We start from the raw sequence: 18,870 nt of genomic DNA on the forward strand, positions 1-18,870 counted from the left end.
AACTGATTTTACAGGATAAAAAATAGCCTGTTTCCTTCCCTGGGACGTCAGCTATCTCTGTTATTGGTTAAACGGAAGGGCTGTGAAAAGCTAGCCGACGAAAAAGTGTAATCAACAGACAGACACACACTTTCGCATCGTATGTATGCATGTAATCGATAAAATATTAATTTTACTAACATTACGTTCTTTAGGCCTTTTCTTGTTTAGTGGCTTTTTGAACTTTGGTCTTTGCTCAAGATCTGAGGCTCAAAACAATGCCACCAACTTATCTGTAGTTGGTAGCACTGGAGCATGTCGTGCATAAAAAAATTTAATTGTCTATGAAAATTGACAGCCTGTCAATGTAAAAATGACTTTGACAAATGACAGCAATTTGTTGACGTGAACGAATTTCGGAAGTTCTTGGTTTTGTTTATATTTTGATTTTATTGAACTAAAATCAAAATTAAACTAAATTTAATAAGAAACTATAACCATGCAGCAACCTAATTTACTGGGCATAGTCCCAGAGCAACTATTCCAAACACATTCCATCACTGATATTGATCAGGTGCAAAAGAAACTTCAATATGAAATCGAGAGAAAGAGAGAAGAATTACGGGCCATGGTTGGGTAAATAAACAATATTTTACTAAACACATTGTCCTTAGCATAACTACCGATAGTTTAAGAATCAAATAAACCAGTAAAAATAAAGATTTTTAGGCCCAAAACTTAGTCCTCATGGACTTGTGATAAGTCCCAAATAAATGAACTATTAGATCTAAGAAATGCCTTTGAACCTCTCTACTAAGGTATTTTAAAGATTTTTTCCGTTTTTTATTTATAGCAGAGACTGATTGCTTTTTTTTGAGAAACCAGGGATGTAATTCCATCAAAATTGGTTAAAGCTGTGAAAAGGTGACAGACAGACACACTTTCGCATTTATAATATTGAGTAAGTTACATTCTATAGGCATATAATTTCAGGGAAAGATATAGAGACCTCATTCATGCGGCAGACACCATAGAAGATATGAAAGTTACAACGGGCAGCACATTAAAACACATCAATGATATGATGGTTGCATGTAAGAACTTGCATGATACACATTTAGTGGGCTTTAAGATTCAAGATAGACCTATACAGTCTCAAAGGTATGTTCTACATCAGTGGTTTCCAAACTACAGCCTGTTGAAATTGCCTGATATCTGGCCTGCCAGTTAATTATGGCTTCATAGGCATTGATTCTGATGTCTTTCTAAAATCTAAACTTAATTTAGAGCATCTGCATCTTTTGCTTTTTAATAGTGAAAAAATGAATTTTACATTAACTTAAAATTTTAGTGCTACTCTACAAAAAATCCCTATGCTCAAAACTGGTGCCCTAAGCTGTTATGAGTGTTGACAGTTTTAAATTAAAATAAGTTTGTCTGTCCTTTTCTTATTACATTGGTAAGAAAAGATGCGAATACTCTAGTTGCCGTCAGAATCTTATTAGAATCTCAAAATCTTAGAATGATCAGAGAAATCTTACAAAACAATAAGCTGTCAAATGTTTTTATAAAGATAGATCTTGGCATTTAGGGCTAGTGTAGGAATCAATGTGGCCCTTAGGCTAAAGTTTTGAGACTCCTTTTCTCTATCATCATTTTAGTTTAATTGAAGTGTAAATTTAAATGTATGAGTGTCTTAATGTATTTGAATGTGTAATGATGATTTTTCTCAAGGTATCTAAATAATATTGAGAAGATGTGAATTGAATTAATAATTAGTTCTCAGATAAATGTGAATCCTGTACATTCAATCTCTGTACAAATAAAACTATTGATGGAAATACCTGAGAGGATTTGGAAGTGTATTGGCAATAACGACTTTGTGAAGGCTGCACAGCTGTTTATAATGGCAAGGCATATTAACACAGGTAAGTTCAACATTGAAAATTCAAAAAAATTTCAAGATTCAAAATATTTTTAGTCAATTAAACTTTTATACGTACTTTAAAATCGTCAAGTGTACCTACCACTGATATGATATGATATGAACCACTGATAATATTGTCTGAAAAACCGATAGATGTGGAGGTCCCAAAAATACCCCGGGGGACCCCCCCCCTATTTTTTTTAATGTTTTAATTTTCTTTGTTAGGTCTACAACTACATATTGGTGGCAATAATCCAAAGCCTGGCATGCAGTCCTTACAAAGGATAGTCCAACAGCAGTGGCATTCTGTTGCCAATTTGAGCCAAACTATTGTTGATATGTGCAGGCAGAAACTACAAGATGTAGATATTAGTGTTGAGGTGAAGTCTATTTATTTTTTGTTATAGCGATATGGCGCTTGTTGTACTTATATGCATTGCATTCTCGTATGACGACAACCTCCCTGGGTGTCCGGGTTCGATTCCCGGCTGGGGCAATTTTTTTATTTATTTTAATTTGAAAGTTTATAATTTTTATAAGTTGAGCAGACCACCCTATCTGCAAAGCTGTGTCGCCAGGCGATTTAACAGTCCGGTAGGATGACGCATAAAACTGATCAGGGGTATGGGCTTAATGAAAATACCAATTACATCACACTATCACACTGATATTATAAAAGCGAAAGTATGTGTGTATGTTTGTTACTCTTTCACGTAAAAACTACTGGACGGATTTAGCATAAATTTGGAATGGAGATAGATTATACCTGGATTAACACATAGGCTACCTTTCATCCCGGAAAATTAACGAGTTCACACGGAATTTTTAAAAAACCTATGTCCACGCCAACAGAATCGCGGGCATCAGCTACTAAAGTATATTTTACTTTTCCTTTATTACAGGTGGCATGTTCATGTCTAGTAGGCCTCTATTTACTAGACCCACAGCCCATAGTCCAACTCCTAAACACTCTAATAGACGTCCACAGCAACACCAGTTTGAAAGCCACCTTACAGTTTGATCTCGCACAAATACTGGAGGGCGATGTCAAAGCACAGATTAAGAAGAAGATTGTCAATGGTGTCAAAATTGTTCTGAAGACTGTTGAGTTGGTCTATGCTTGCTTTGTAGGTAAGTATTTTAAAAGTACTTCAAAATATAAGGTGCTCATCCATTTAAATGGACTATAGCAGATATGTGTTCAGCAGACCAACAACTTCATTTAAAGGTGACACAATAAAATAATCACAATTTACCTGCTGAAGAAAAAAACCAAAAAATTGGAAGTAATTAAAAAGTAGTCCTGCATATTATTATTTTATTTATTTGCACAAGAATATTGTAACAATAAAGCAAAAAAAAAAAAAAACTTTTTCTTTCTCTACTTGTCAACTTGGACAGGGAAGCACTTATATCTATAAGAGATCTCTACCAATGACCCTTGAGAGTCTAATGTATAGATAGACTAATTTTATGAATATCTCACACAGAAAAGGAGGGAGGAGCAGTGTTAGAAAAATTAAGAGGCCTCTACAGAACAGATTCTCAGCCTTTATTGGAGTTGGTACAATTCAGTGACCCCAGCGCCACAAGATTATTGCCATCGGCTGTGACTAACTACAGGTAATTGAATAGTTATTTTACTTTTACTTGGCGACGTCATCCATTTGCAGCTTTCATTTTATTTCATCTCCACAAAGTTATAGTATAGTAGTACATAGTTCTAAATTTCAAGTTGTCTACTAACAAATTGAGCCCTAGTTGCTTCAAATAAAGATATAAGCTACATAATTAGCATTAATACAGTGTGGCTATACACTTATTCATATTTTCAAAACAAAACAAACTTTATCACTACCTCACTACTCATATTATAATTGCGAATGTGTATTGTTGGTCTGTCCTTCAATCACGTTGCAACGAAGCAACGGATCGACGTGGTTTTTGCATGGGTATACTTTAAGACCTGAGAGTGACATAGGCTACTTTTTATCCCGGAAAATCAAAGAGTTCCCACAGGATTTTTAAAAACCTAAACCCTCGCGGACGAAGGCACAGGCATCAGTTAATAACTATTATAAATTAAAGTAAAAAAATCCGATTAAACATTTAAAACAAAATATTCCTGTATTCACTTGTATGGTGACTATAAAGTAGTGGTACATACTTACTACTTCTTTTGACATGTTGAGTTGCTAATTTAGGCAGACCTCTGATTTTCTCCCTGAACATTGTTTTGTAGGTTATCTCCAACCAAAGAACTGCAGCCCTTGGCCAAGAAGGAAATAACGGACAGCGTTCAGAAATGGAGTGTTTGGGTGAAGTCGTTCATAAGTGACAACGTGCACGCACTCTTACAAAACGTCAACCGCATCAAAGTATTGCACGAAATTAGGGAAGAAGCCTTCAAAATCGGTAATTATTGCAATTTTTTTTATTCACTATAGGCAAGCGCTTGACCACAATCACACCTGATGGAAAGTGATCATGTGGTCTAAGATGGGACGGTTTTACCTAGAAGCTGCCTATTCACTCTTGTTTTAAAAGGAAAAGCTGACTGACTGATTGATTGGGGTGAAGTCATCGATGTATATGGATTAGCCTTTCCCATACAATTCCGTCCGCAAAAATACGCTTGAATCTTACGTCATCGTCATTGACAAAGTCAAGAGACTTTTGCAATTTCTCTTGACTTTTTGAGCGCGTTTTTTATCTTCGAAGGGCCCATCCATATACATCGATGGGTGAAGTTCATAAGTGACGAACTATGTTTTCGAATTGAATTTTGAAATGTTTTTGAAACCATTGTCTAATTGAATTTAGAATATTTTTTGAAAGTAAGGTAGTGCATGACTTCGTCTGTGAACTGTGCTGGCGTTTGCTGGCGCGAGTGCTCTGCTTTTTGGAGTGTTTTTTTTTTTTGTTAAAAGTGGCCGGGTTTTGTGTTTTACTGGTGTTTTTGGTGGTGGAACTGACTGGGAAGCGCTCTAAAGGGGTGCCGCGCGTGGTCGGCGAGCGCCGGCACAGGCGAAGTCCATATTTATATAGTTTCCCTAACTTGTAAATAACTACAAACGTGATATTGGCTAATCTTTGTAAAGCCAGACGAGAGAGAAAAAAAAGGTAGTGCATAGATATTATATATTATTTATTTTTGATTATAATTTTTGTTTTTTAATATATTACTTTTCCAGAATCCCCGCCAAACTGGAGTTCAATATGCGAATCATTAGACACACCGGAAGTGCATGTATGGTGCCACTATTTCCAACCGCTGCTCACAGCGCGAGTTAAAACAATCATAGACAACCGATGGCAGAAAACCTATGACTCTTTCAAAACTCAGCTGTTGATAGACTTGACTAAGGTGTCTTCAGACAAGGAGGTGGAAAAGGAGGCGGATATAAATTGGTTTGTCTGGAAGGACCTTATCGGCGATACGATAATTGAGACCAGGAATGAAGTTGTCAGCGTTATGAATAAATTGATGAAAGGTATTTAACTTTCTTTTTACACAGGTTTTTTAAAATTTATCACACTTCACACTATCACACTAATATTATAAAGGCGAAAGTTTGTATGTGTGTATGTTTGTTACTCCTTCACGCAAAAACTACTGGACGGATTTGGCTGAAATTTGGAATGGAGATAGATAATATCTTGTATTAGCACATAGGCTACTTTTTATCCCGGAAAATCAAAGAGTTCCCACGGGATTTCGAAACATCTAAATCCACGCGGGCGAAGTCGCGGGCATCGGCTAGTTTTAAATATGGATAGCGAGCACATTAACCGTAAGATAGCACTGTCGAATCATTTGCATGAAAACACGTTGAAAACGCTGTTTTCTGTTAATATGTCTGTATCAAACTGCATTGTCATATCATATTTTTTTGGAGAGGAACTTATTAGACAATTTACAGAGTTCTTGAAATCTGTCTAAGAGTTTACCCGATTCCCTGCAGTGTGAACGTAAAGTCAACAAAACAAGTTATGAGATTCGTCACATATAACCATCTGCCAAACCTTCGCATGATTGATGTTTCGGCAGGAAAATTCGGAAATTTACCACCAAGGAAGATTGCAGTCATGGGCTACCTTATTATTGAATAAATGATTATTTAAAGTCTTCATAACGAAGATTAGTGGGAGCACAGCCTAAGGGAGTTGGTTCCACAATTATACATATTTGGTATGGCGGAGATTCGACATGACCTGAGTAATAAATAATTTGATATAATATTTCACAGGTATGACCCGTCAAGACCGCGGTTTTACCCCAAACCTTGAAAAACTCTGCCAAAGCTTGGACGACGAACTGCAGAAGCTTCTAGAAGATTTGAAGGACTATTTGTACGAAGAGAGAAAGAGTAAAGAGAAGATGTTCGCGTATGACGAAGAGGAAGATTTACAGCAGGTGTTTGTGGACAGAGTTGACATTGAACAGTACTTGAGGGACACGTCGGATAAGAAAATACAGAGGTTACTTAGCTAAACTCATTCCGTTATTCCATTTTAACTGACTTGAAAAAAAAATTTAATTCAATACTACTATATTTTCAGCAATGACTTTGTATATTTGTTATATTTATGGAAAACTGAAACCGAATTGATTTTTGTTAACTCTTGACTACGAAAGAAAAGATCGTTAACTGGGTCTTTTTATAAATCAGGTTGATCTCATATAAATCTTATCACTGGCAACATAATTGTGTGCTAAATCATCAATATATTTACATTACTTGAGGGGTGGGGTAAGATTATATAAAAACATTCAATATGGCGGCTATATGACGCCATTTTCAAAGTGGAATTTAAATTTTTAGTTCGTTTTTTGGCAGGGCGGTCGTATTTTTTTTTTAATTACGGGTTGTAATATAGATAGTGATTCGCTTATTACAGCATGCTCCTCTACATAAAAGCCTGTTTCGAGGAACCAACCCTCCAATCAACAGAACTGCAAAGGAAGACCACCGCAATATACACCGCGCGCTTCATCCAAGCAACAACCGACCTTATGCCTAACCTCCGCAAATGTTATACGAATGAGGACCTCCCAAATGATGCTGAAGTTAAATGCTGGAACGATATTTGTGTGGTTTTGAAGAAGAATTGTCTTCTGTGCTGGGAGAAGTGGTTGGGGATTGTTGATGTGAAAATGAGGCAGTTGACCGAGGGATTGCCTCAAGAATTTACGTTGGAGGCTAATATTGATTATTTGATGATGGTAAGACAAATAAAATATGATTCTGTTTTTTCAGCATTAAGAGCTCGTTCACACGGGCTGCGTAAGCGTAGATGTAGTGCGTACCATTGCGTTGTAATGTATGGAACTGTATAAAACACGGCATACCGCTTGCATGGCGTGAACGTTCACGTAGACGTAATGCGTGCAGTTACGTCTATGGGTTCACGCGCGTCACTACTCACGTGTCACGTATACGTGCTGCATACGCAATTAGTGTATATCGGACTTTAATTTTCTAAGCTGTGATACCCTAGTGGTTAAGACGTCCGTTTTGGAGGTCGACGGTTCAAGGCTGGGCACTACCTCAAACTTGAGTTTTATTCATTTTAAGCAATTGCATGTAACTTGCTTTAATGGTGAAGGAAAACATTGCGAGGAAACCTGCATGCCTGAGAAATTCTAAATTCTATTCTAAAGTGAAGTCTGCCAATCCGCATTTGACCAGCGTAGTCCACTATAGCCATTATAGTGTGCTCTGCAGCACACTATAATGCAGCACTCTCTATAGCAGTGTGCTCTGTAGTGAGCCAGCGATGGTCACAATGTTGATAGTTAAAACATTTATTTTTGCAGCAATGGGACATAATCAAAATAGAAGAAAAAGATGAAGAGGGAAATGCAATAGAATCAACTATAAAAGTGCCAGCCGGGCCTTCTATGAAACTACAAGAATACCTCTATTCCGTCAGTAGAATACTGGACGAAGTGGTCCCGCATACCTTACCCACAGAAATACATACTGCGTTTATTGAGAAAACTATATCCATCACCTTCGCGCATTATAACAAAGTCATTAGAGAGAAAGAGACAGATATAAACCAGAGGTAACGCTACTTACTGTATGAATTTTCTATTTTTATTAACAATTTTTTTAAACATTTAGGCCGCATTTACACGAGAGCTTTTTTAACGCCCATAGAACACTGCAATGACTGACTGCGCCATACATATTTATGTGATTTAGTGAATTAATTTATTCGTGAACACATTTTGTTTTTTTTGGGATATAACCAAAAAAAAAAAAAACAACTTCCTTTATTTGTTTTTCCTTTACTTGTGCTATAAGATCTATCTACCTGCCAAACTTCAAGATTCTAGGTCAACGGGAAGTACCCTATAGGTTTTCTTGACCAACACGACGAACGGACAGACAGCAAAGTAATCTTATAAGGATTCCATTTTTCCTTTTGAAGTACGGAGGAATCCTAAAAACTGGTAAACAATTTCTTGCAGATGTGCGCTTCAGTTACTAATGGACGTTCGACATATGACGTTGTTGATGGTGCCTCGAGAAAACAAAAGAGCCATAGAGTTTTCTCAGGACATGTGCGAGTTCCTGCGACAGAAGATCGATCCGTTTGACTACGACGTCTTCTATCCGTATATACAGGCTAACTTGAAGAGATCCGTTCAAAGAGTTCAGGTACATTCATTATACTTTTTTTTTTTCTCTCTCGTCTGGCTTTACAAAGATTAGCCAATGTCAAGTTTGTAGTTATTTGTAACAAGTTAGTTAAACTATACAAGTATGGACCCTGTCTGTGCCGGCGCTCGCCGACATACGCACGGCACCCCCTTAGAGCGCTTTCCAGTCAGTTTAAACAACAAAAAAAACTCTCTAAAAAGGCAGAGCACGCCCGCCAGCTAACACCAACACAGACGAAGTCCTTCATTATACTTTATCTATGGATAGAAGTTAGTATAGGGCTCTCTCTGTTACGTAATTCCATACGAATGACAAAGACAACGAATGACAAAATCAGAGGGCGTTAACCATTTTGAGTGACCAACAAATCACAAACGAACCCATGTTTTCCATTGCATTCCATCAGCCTGTATGAGTGCCCTGTTGGAGATAGGCCTTTCCAAGAGCGCGCCACCAAACACGGTCCTCCGCCTTTCTCATCCACCCGCTCCCCACCACCTTTTTTAAGTCGTCGTTCCAGCGGGCAAGAGGTCGTCCCACACTGCACCTACCGGTACGTAGATTCCACTCCAGAACACGTCTGCCCCATCGACCGCCTTTTCTGCAACAGACATGACCTGCCCATTGCCACTTCAGCTTGCTAATCCTTTGAGCTATGTCTATGTTTTCCCACCCGCTCCCCGCCACCTTCAGGTCGTCGGTCCAGCAGGCAGGAGGTCGTCCCACACTGCGCTTACCGGTACGCAGTCTCCACTCCAGAACACGTCTGTCCCATCGGCCGTCGGATCTGCGACAGACATGACCTGCCCATTGCCACTTCAGCTTGCTAATCCTTTGAGCTATGTTTTCCGTGCTACTCTATTAGGAAACCCGTCTTCAAAAAACATACGAAAACAAAGGTTCGTTTGTGATTGGTTGGTCACTCAAAAATGGTTAACGCCCACTGACTTTTTGCCTTTGTCATTTGTAGAACATCCTAGATTTGTCACAGACTAGTTGATGCCCACGACTTGGTCCGCGTGAATTTAGGTTTTCAAAAATCCCCTGGGAACTCTGATTTTCACTCTCCAAGTCTAAATATACCCATGCAAAAAATCATTTCGATTCGTTGCTAAGTTGCAACGTGGTTGAAGGACAAACCAACAGACAAACACTTTCGCATTTGTAATATCGGTTGTGATGTTCTAACACACAAACATTATGTTACCATTTCAGACGCTACTAGGAAGTTTGATCCTCCACCACGGTCAATTAACCGGTATAATCGGTACCAAACCAGTATTATCCGGCGGAACGGGTGATAAGGCGGCTTCCCTGCTGGCTTCGGCCGATTCTCACTGGTTCTCCATACTACCCGTCGCCACTCCGGCCAATTTGCATAAGAAGCAAGAAAAACCTGTAAGTATTTTTAAAAGACTTACAATTTTGTAAAATACAATAATATTGTGCCTTATTTCACTGTCTCTAAATCTCTAAATCAAACTAAAATAACAGGATATTGCTATCCCTTTCTTAATGCTCCCAGCGGAAAAGGATAGCACTAGATTTAGGCTTGTCAACTAAGTTTAGTATAGAGATTGCGTAAAATTATCCACAATATCTACGCATTTTGATTGAATTGGGCTTCGTCCGCGTGGAATTCCGTTTTTTTTAAATCCCGTAGGAACTCTTTGATTTTCCGGGATAAAAAGTAGCCCATATCCTTCCCCGGAATATATCTCAAGTTTGTACCTCATTAAAATCGGTTCAGCGGTTGGGCCGTGAAAACGTAGCAGACAGATAGACAGACACACTTTCGCATTTATAATATTAGTATTGGTATGGAATACTATTACGTACCGTTTGTAGTAAGCATTTTAATTTTGAATTTTATGTTGTTGAAAATTTTTGTTTATACAGAACGAAGTTCCACATCATAGCTTCGTATTATGAGTCTGGTAAATCGTGTGACTTGAGTTTCGTCAGTAACCTAGTATTCTTATTAATCCCACTTAACCCAATTAAATATTATAGTATTAAGGTGCACTGCACGGGTCTGCCCGCGAAATTCAAATTTAATTTGGTTTTTCGCAATTTGTAAACTAATACGACAAAATAGGCTTATGGTATTCTAATAGCGCCAATAGCAGTATCATCTCCACAGGTTTATATAAAAATCTTTACTTGAAAGTGTTCAGTTTAAGAAATTAGTCAAAATAATGAGTTTGACGTGAGTTACTCACAAATTAGTCGATACTCTGACTAATTTCTTAAACTGGACCCTGTCAAGTAAAGATTTTTATATAAACACGTGGAGATGATACTGCCGTTGGCGCAATTAGAATTCCATAAGCCCACTTAGTCGAATTAGTTTACAAATTGCGAAAAACCAAATTTAAGAATTTCGCGGGCAGACCCGTCTAGTGCACCTTAAGATTAACTTTTAGGTTTGAATAACCTCTAAACCTCATTGTGTGAAGCCTGATTTTTGCAGGCTTTCATTTTAAAAGCATAAAGTATAACTGAGTAGGTTTGGCCTTATGTCCAGCTGTGGACGCTTACAGGCTGATGGAATGGAATGGAGTAGGTTTCTGCGGTAGTGGAGCGTGGGTGGGTGGGGGGGGGGGGGGGTGATGACGTCACGTGGAGCTCAGTGATTCGTCAACTTGTAACAACTGTTTCCCTCCCGCACCGCTCCACTACCGCAAGAGCCTCCTCAGTTATGCGCTATACCTATTACCTTTAACTACCCGCTAACATAGATTTCTCGCCCGCTTGTTAGAAGTAACTGTTCAATCAATCAATCAATCATTTATTTTTAGCCCTAAATGTAGGTTGACAATGTTATTACAATTTTTCGACATGGTTCGACAGATAGATTGATTTATTTGTTTACAAGATGATGCCCGCGACTTCATCTGCGTGGATTCAGGGTTTTTAAAAATCCCGTCGGAACTCTGCTTTTCCGAAATAAAAAGTAGCCTATATTGATTTCCGGAAGGCAAACTACCTGTGTACCAAATTTCTTATAAATCGGTCAGACAGATGAACCTTTAAAAATCCCGTGGGAACTCTGATTATCGGGTTAAAAAGTAGCCTATGTCCGTCCCCGGGATATAAGCTAACTCTGTACATATTAATATCGGTTAAACTGTTGGACCGTGAAAAGCTAGCAGACAGACACACTTTCGCATTTATAATATTAGTATGGATTTAATAATTTCGGCCCTTGTATTAAGTAAAATTTTATTATTAATCGAAGGTTTTTTTACTTGGCAGGTAAAGAAGAAACCAGTATCCGCAAGTCCGAACAAATCGCGCGCAGACATATCGGATCTGATGACCAGTTCCTTACCAATCAACTTTGCTAACGCGAGGAGCGGCGCTGCGTCCTTCTTTAATTCCATGACGTCCGATTGGTTTAGCGGTTGAAGAGAATTGATTCTGTACGTATGTAACCAGAACGCTAGCAAAATCGAAGACAGATAGTACTGATAAGATACAATAAGACAATTTTTTTTTTTGAAAAACATTCTGTATTTTTTAAAAGTCCACAATTTATTGCAAATAAAACATTTGACTGACGCTAGAGGTCAACGAACGTTTCGTTAATAGGTCAATGCCGCGATGCAAGTGGGGCATTGACCCGAGTTTTGCTCGCTATATAATGCGGGTTTTAAAAATTCTAAATCACTACAATTACAAGATAAGGCAATTGGTTATTGTCATTGAATTGTGTTAAGGTAGTATAATAATACCTACTAAGTTTTTGCTAACGTTCTGTTTACATCCTGTATTATTCATATTCAATTATGCAATTGTTTTATAATGCGTATGATAGGACATACCATATTTGATAAATGTATAAATTGTCATCTCAAACGTACGAATTCTTTAATTTCGCAATGTAAAAAGGATAGCAAATACTTTGGTACATGGATATGGACTTATACGAGTACGCTAGATAAGGTGTGCCACACAAAATGACAGTTATTTTTATGCAGTTTCAAAATGCGCCACCGAGCGCACCGGGAATTAAAATTGACACCTATGGTGTTCGTGTTGACACTATGTCGACAGACGTCTCAACTTATAACATATAGTTCCGAGTACGCTCACCGCTGATATCAGCGCCAAAATGGCGATAATCAAGTTCCTTCAAAAACAGGTGGCGATAGCACATCTAACGTACTTGTATTAGTATAGGTCAGTGCTTTTGTACTAGTTAATTTAGTTTAGTTAAGAGATTGTACCTATATTTAGTAAGAACTAAGAAAGTGCTTTAGTATTAGGTTTTTTGTCATATTATTTAAAAATTAAATTAAAATTCATATATTTATCAATGCAGTTTGTTTCTTTGAAAAAATTATACCTACAATGTAATCAGTTTTCGGATTTCAAATCTTATAATACCTAAACCTAATGCTGTTGTATGAAATTTCTAAAGTCTAACAAAATTGACAGTTCTAAAGTTCAACATACTTCTTCTTAAAATGTTCCATGCATGCCGAAAAGCATGGCACTACATTGAGGACGGTCAATAGATTACCTATTAACCGAATTAACATCATTTTAATAAATAGATAATCATATTATTAGCATACTAGCTGATGCCCGCAGCTTCGCCCGCGTGGATTGGTCAGATCCCCTGCAGCATCAGGATTGAGGAGTTGGACTCCAAATTTTTTATGAAACAATGTCGCAAAGTTCCTCTATCGATTAAAAAAGAAATGACGCAAATCGGTTCAGAAATCTCGGAGATTTCGGTGTATATAGGTAGAAAAACACAACTCCCTTTTTAAAAGTCGGTTAAAAAGTAGCCTATTTTACGCCCTGGTCAATCCTCTACTTGCCTGTGAAAGTCCCGTCAAAATCGGTTCAGCCGTTCCAAAGATTAGCCTTTTCAAACAGACAGACAGACAGACAAAAATTTTAAAAACGTGTGATTCAGTTATGGTATCGTTCAAATAACCATATGAGCTTAATATGAGGTAGTTATTTCGAAATTACAGACAGACACTCCAATTTTATTTATTAGTATAGATTATTAATGCATTTACCCTTGCAGTAGGTAAAAATAACTGACTCGCTTATCAGCCAGCCCTAAACCCTTGGACCTAAAAACCTAAAAATTAGCGCAGAGGTTAGCCAGTTTATAATAATAGAAAAGAAAACAATACAGTTCGTTCCATAAATAATTTTATTTCTACAAAAAAGAGTAGCCATTTAACTTATTTTACAAAAATCTTACAATGAACTTAGCCTAAAAAACTTTACAAAGACTTTTTAACGTCCACTTTTGGGTTTAACGACCGCGATCTAATGTCACCGAAACCGCTGTATCCACCGTAATTGTTGCCGTAAGGTCTGTCGTAGCCGGGTCTTTGGTAACCGGGCCTGTAGCCTGGGTAGCCGCTGGAGCCAGGATAACCGACCGAGCCGGGGTAACCCACGGATCCAGGGTAACTTGATGACCCAGGGTAGTTGTAGCCTGGACGGTCGTAACTGGGGCGATAACCTGTAAAAAAAATAGCTTGAGTACTAGTTCTTCATTCCGCATCACTTAGCTTACAATCAGGTTGCTTATCAGGCGATTAAAGTTACGTTACGGTTACAGTTAAACTTTGAACGCAATTTAAAAAAAAAAATATAAGTATAGACTAGCGCTTGGCTGACCTGCTAGTAAGTGATGATGCAGCCTAAGATGGAGCGCGCTTGCCTAGAAGTTGCCTATTCACTGTTGACTTGAAGGTACCCATATTAAAAGTGGGAGGGAAACCTGATGCCGGAAGGGTGTTCCATATCTTAGCAAATTATAATACAATTAAAACAAAATAGGTTATACTTTGACTATGAAATAAAACAATGAATATACCTACATATACCTAGGTACCGACTGTAAGTTTGTCTTGTAATGTAAAATATTTAGACTACTGCTTAAAATATGTAGAATTAATATTTTAGTAACAAGACATGACTGTATTATTGTATTATTGCATGCCGTAAGGTAGAATTTGGCAGAACACTAACAAACTAACCCAAATTCGCAATAATTAAAATTGAATTGAATTGAGATTAAAAAATTATTCATAATGCCGCTCAATACTAAATACCAAAGTAGGTACCTACTTATTGAGAGTAATTTTATTATTAATATTAATAATACCAAGAGAGAGAGAGAGAGAGAGATTTTTAGAGATTGTTTATTATTATCGTTATCTACCTCCTCCAAATCCTGGGCTACCCTGTCCATAACCGCCATATCCTCCCGGATATCCGTTGTATCCGCCTGAAATATTACAAGAAAATAATCTTAAGTAAATACATAGATAAATAAATCTACTAGGTATGTGGTTGTTTCATTCCACGTACCGCACCTACGACTATAACTAAAAACTGACTGAACTGTATTATGAATTAAAATCCTACCTCCATAACCACCCTGGTATTGACCAGGATAGTTTCCTCCATATCCAGAACCGCCGTATCCTCCGCCGTTTCCCCCGCCATATCCTCCGCCATGTCCTCCACCGTATCCTCCGCCACCGTATCCTCCGCCACCGTATCCTCCGCTACCGTAGCCATCATAGCCAGGTTTCAGCAGCCCGTAGCCGCCGCCGCGTCTACTTGTGGAGGTGTAAAGGTCGTTGTCCACGAGACAGAGTGTCATGCTCACTGAGCATAGCAGTAAGATTACGTTCTGTTAACGAAATGAATGCATAAGTAATTCTAATTGTTACGATTTCAAAATAATTAGGTCCACTGTATGGTGCCTGCATTTTTGCACATTGTACAAATCTCTACTGATTATTATTTTCTACTAGAGGATGCCCGCGACTTCGTCCGCGTGGATTTAGGCTTTTAAAGATCCCGTAGGAACTATTTGATTTTCCGAGATAAAAAGTTGCCTATGTCAATTACAGGGACGCAAGCGACCTTGGTACCTTTCATACAAATCGGTTAAGCGGATGGGTCTTTAGGAATCCCGTGGTAACGCTTTGATTTTCCGTATAAAAAGTAGCCTATGTCCGTCCCCGGGATATAAGCTGACACTGAACCAAATTTCGTCAGAATCGGTTAAACTGTTGGGCCGTGAAAAGGTAACAGACAGGCAGACAGACAGGCACACTTTCAAATCGCATTTATAATATAAATATTAAGGGCGCGCTTCCATTTAAACCAAAAAATGCGAGTTTTCGAGCTCCAAATTAACCATTATAGGAAAGACTTCCACATACACATCTTTCGTATTGACAGTAAAGTTAATGTAACAAATAGTTCAATGTAAATGTTTCAATTTTCAAAGTAAAATAACTATACCAAGTGGGGTATCATATGAAAGGTCTTTACCTGTTTATTCTAAAGCAAATTTTTGTTTATTTTTATACATAATAGTTTTTGATTTATCGTGCAATATGTCGGAAAAATTACCCTAGTACGGAACCCTCGGTCTCGAGTCTGACTCGCACTTGGCCGGTTTTTTTCATACTATTTTTACTTGAAAATACTTTTTCAAAAACACAATTTCGGTTCGGTAGTTTCAAGTATCTAAATACCTAATCAAAGGTTTTACTTATATCATAAATGACAAGTGTAAATTAAAAATTTATAACACCCCCGACAAGTGAAGGCATCTTTTGACAGCTTGACATAAATTTGTCAATTGACATAATATTAAGAACCTAACGGTTATCTAACCTTCTTTTCTACAAGAAAACTAGAAAAGAGCTGATAACTCTTAAACGGCTGAACCAATTTTTTTGGATTATAGCTAAGAACACTCTCGATCGAGCCACCTTTCAAACAAAAAAAAGTAAATTAAAATCGGTTCATTCGTTTAGGCGCTACGATGCCACAGACAGATACACAGATACACACGTCAAACTTATAACACCCGTCTTTTTGGGTCGGGGGTTAAAAAAAAAAGAATATTTCAGACTCCACAACGAAAATCGTTAAGTATAAATTTACTTACCAGAAAATACATTTTGTTATTCACAAAAACTTATATTTATTAATTTAAATAACAAAAAACAACAGTTCAGTCCTATATATCTATACACTTAAACTACCTAGGTACTCGTAGGTACTTATTTTAATTAACTTTCAAGAACACTTAAACAAAATAAAACCACTTCAATAACACGGTACGCACTGATAACAAGTCACACCAGTTATAAAGGCGGCAGTACGAGACGTTCGCATTTATACTACTGTAAGAATACTGTTCAAGATCATAGTACGCTGGTTTTTACGCACTCCCGCGCAGAATCACCGTAGATCACTTTTATCAGCTATTTACATACCTTCTTAGTTATTATGAAATCCCATGTTTTTGTTTATACCTCCAAAGAGCTGCAAGTACCTAGTAGTGCGGGTCTTCTCCGTTTGGTCGGAATGGCCAAGCGGGGGTACGGGCCTCGAGGCATGGCCTCCTTACCCGGGTGAGGCGCAGGGCAACTTTGTACCCTGGTGACGAACTTTTAGCCGGGATTTCACCGGCTAGGGCCCGCCATCTTGGCTTATGGCCTTAGTGGACTTCTTTGCATATCCGGTGTGTAGTCAGTCCGGGGCTGGTCTCCGCGCGACGGCGTTACCTTAATAGTACCTAATGGATGACTTAGGTACAAGTAGGTACCTAGTATGTAGATGGCGCTGTCCGTAATTAACTTGCAGTGTTGCACATAAAAGTGTCACACTCTATCTTGTACGATGATACGGAATCCTCCGAGTGCGAGTCCGACTCGCACTTGATCGGTTTTTTTACCCGACTGCGGTAAAGCCAAAAGGAAGGGTTATGTTTTCAGCAGTCTATGTATGTATGTATGTTTGTATCCAGATTCTGTGTGTTCCACCGTAGCGCCTAAACTACTGGGCCGATTTTGATGAATGAGGTGTCAATCGATTCGTCTTAAAGGTCCAGGTGACATAGGCTACACTCGATACGAAAAAAATTGACCTAACGAATGTTACCTGCTTGAAAAAAAGTGGGGGTCTCCAAAATTTTTTTGTTGCTATAATGTCGAGTGGGATGTCAAATGAAAGAGGAGAAAATACTGAGTTCATAGATATAAATCTACTACAACATTAAAATATACCAAGCGACAGAAAAACATTTTACTATACCTAATATTTCAGCGTTTATTAAGTGACAATGCCCCTTCTCAGGGGAGTCCCAGTTCTCAGTAGTGGGCCGGCGATTAGTAGATGATCATTAATTAGTCTTTAATAGGTAATAGGTAGGTAGATACCTCCATGAATTCACAACCGCGGAAGAAGAGTAGCAATTCTTGTGGTGCGTCGACGTGTCCACAACAAATCTTAATTCGGCAAGGATAATGGATAATACATGGGGTGAATACTAAACGTAGTAATACCTATCAATTTATCACAAGTCCAAAATTTGTTTATCATTTGCATGGCGAAATAATATTTTCACGACTTTAAGAGGGGTCTCTCCGTAACTCGCTCCATACAAACGTAGTTCCAATTTCATTTGAATATTAAGCAACCAAAGTCCATGAAATTTTGCAGACATGTTCTAGAAACTAATATCTATGCCTGTAGATTTCCAGATTTCTGCTAAAATATTCAGTTTCAAAGTCACGTGGTCTTAAAAATTCACATACAAATCTTTGAGCCCCTGTAATTTTAAATTGTCTGCAAAATTTCATGGAGTTTGGTTGCTTAGTATTCAAATGAAATTGGGGCTACGATTGTATGGAGTAAGTGACGGAAAGAGCTCTGTCTTTGTCAGTCTACGTTTTGAACCATGAAATAAGAGTCGTGGGTGGTCATTGATGGTCAAACAAGCCAAAGGTCTGCCTAAAACAGCGCAGCGTCAGGGACTAAGATTTATTATGTACCTATACTACTACTACTACTACTTAAGTACTGACGCAATAAATCTATGGTTAGGGACATGACCGTCTACTTATATTGTTTTATAAGTAGACTAGCGACCCGCCCCGGCTTCGCACGGGTGGACATTTATTTTTTCTATTTTCCGGGATAAAATATAGCCTATACGGATTCGGAAGAATCCCCCTAAGTAATGGTAAAAGAAATTTTGAAATCGGTCCAGTAGTTTTTGATTTTGATCTACAGGAATTGTGTATTTTTTCGCGAAGAATTTTCAGAATCGGATCATTATTAGTTCCAAAGATTATTCCCTAGGCATCCTTACTATTTACTTACTTACATACTAACAGATTTTTCCTCTTTATATTATTAGTATAGATAAAGATTCATCCTGCATTCTCTCTTAGATACGTACGCCTATTATAACTAGCTTTTTCCACGACTTTGTCC

General features: G+C 38.0%; 2 protein-coding genes across 5 annotated transcripts in view; one reads left to right on the top strand and one right to left on the bottom strand.

Annotated features, from left to right (window-relative positions):
* Positions 1-381: 381 nt before the first annotated feature.
* The window catches only part of LOC123874234 (conserved oligomeric Golgi complex subunit 1), a 34,474-nt gene continuing 15,985 nt past the window's right edge, over positions 382-18,870 (top strand). The window contains exons 1-15 of one of the 4 annotated variants that reach the window (XM_045919472.1): positions 382-615; positions 973-1,140; positions 1,759-1,907; positions 2,132-2,286; positions 2,809-3,037; positions 3,397-3,529; positions 4,149-4,321; positions 5,101-5,400; positions 6,157-6,388; positions 6,809-7,133; positions 7,728-7,978; positions 8,388-8,577; positions 9,796-9,978; positions 10,480-10,517; positions 11,839-11,966. In XM_045919472.1, the coding sequence (XP_045775428.1) occupies positions 479-615; positions 973-1,140; positions 1,759-1,907; positions 2,132-2,286; positions 2,809-3,037; positions 3,397-3,529; positions 4,149-4,321; positions 5,101-5,400; positions 6,157-6,388; positions 6,809-7,133; positions 7,728-7,978; positions 8,388-8,577; positions 9,796-9,978; positions 10,480-10,512 (2,658 nt within the window). In that variant the 5' untranslated portion in view covers positions 382-478 and the 3' untranslated portion in view covers positions 10,513-10,517; positions 11,839-11,966. Of the gene's footprint in view, positions 616-972; positions 1,141-1,758; positions 1,908-2,131; positions 2,287-2,808; positions 3,038-3,396; positions 3,530-4,148; positions 4,322-5,100; positions 5,401-6,156; positions 6,389-6,808; positions 7,134-7,727; positions 7,979-8,387; positions 8,578-9,795; positions 9,979-10,479; positions 10,523-11,838; positions 12,899-18,870 lie in introns of those variants that run through there. The other 3 variants (XM_045919471.1, XM_045919470.1, XM_045919473.1) reach the window with 3 other exon arrangements.
* Positions 13,742-16,898, bottom strand: LOC123874235 (TATA-binding protein-associated factor 2N-like). Its single transcript, XM_045919474.1, has 4 exons — positions 16,535-16,898; positions 14,989-15,259; positions 14,783-14,848; positions 13,742-14,077 (listed from the first exon to the last, which is right to left on the bottom strand). Exons 1-4 carry the CDS (start codon positions 16,544-16,546, stop codon positions 13,833-13,835), a joined length of 594 nt encoding a protein of 197 aa, XP_045775430.1. The 5' UTR covers positions 16,547-16,898; the 3' UTR covers positions 13,742-13,832.

The sequence above is a fragment of the Maniola jurtina genome, chromosome 18 (genome assembly GCF_905333055.1).
Source record: "Maniola jurtina chromosome 18, ilManJurt1.1, whole genome shotgun sequence".
In the NCBI taxonomy this organism is placed as follows: Eukaryota; Metazoa; Arthropoda; class Insecta; order Lepidoptera; family Nymphalidae; genus Maniola; species Maniola jurtina.

Excerpts from the sequence above, each read along its gene's own strand:
- LOC123874235 (XM_045919474.1), bottom strand. Across the intron at positions 14,849-14,988 it reads ATACCAGGGTGGTTATGGAG|GCGGATACAACGGATATCCG; the intron begins GTAGGATTTTAA and ends GTAATATTTCAG. Across the intron at positions 14,078-14,782 it reads TAGCCCAGGATTTGGAGGAG|GTTATCGCCCCAGTTACGAC; the intron begins GTAGATAACGAT and ends TTTTTTTTACAG.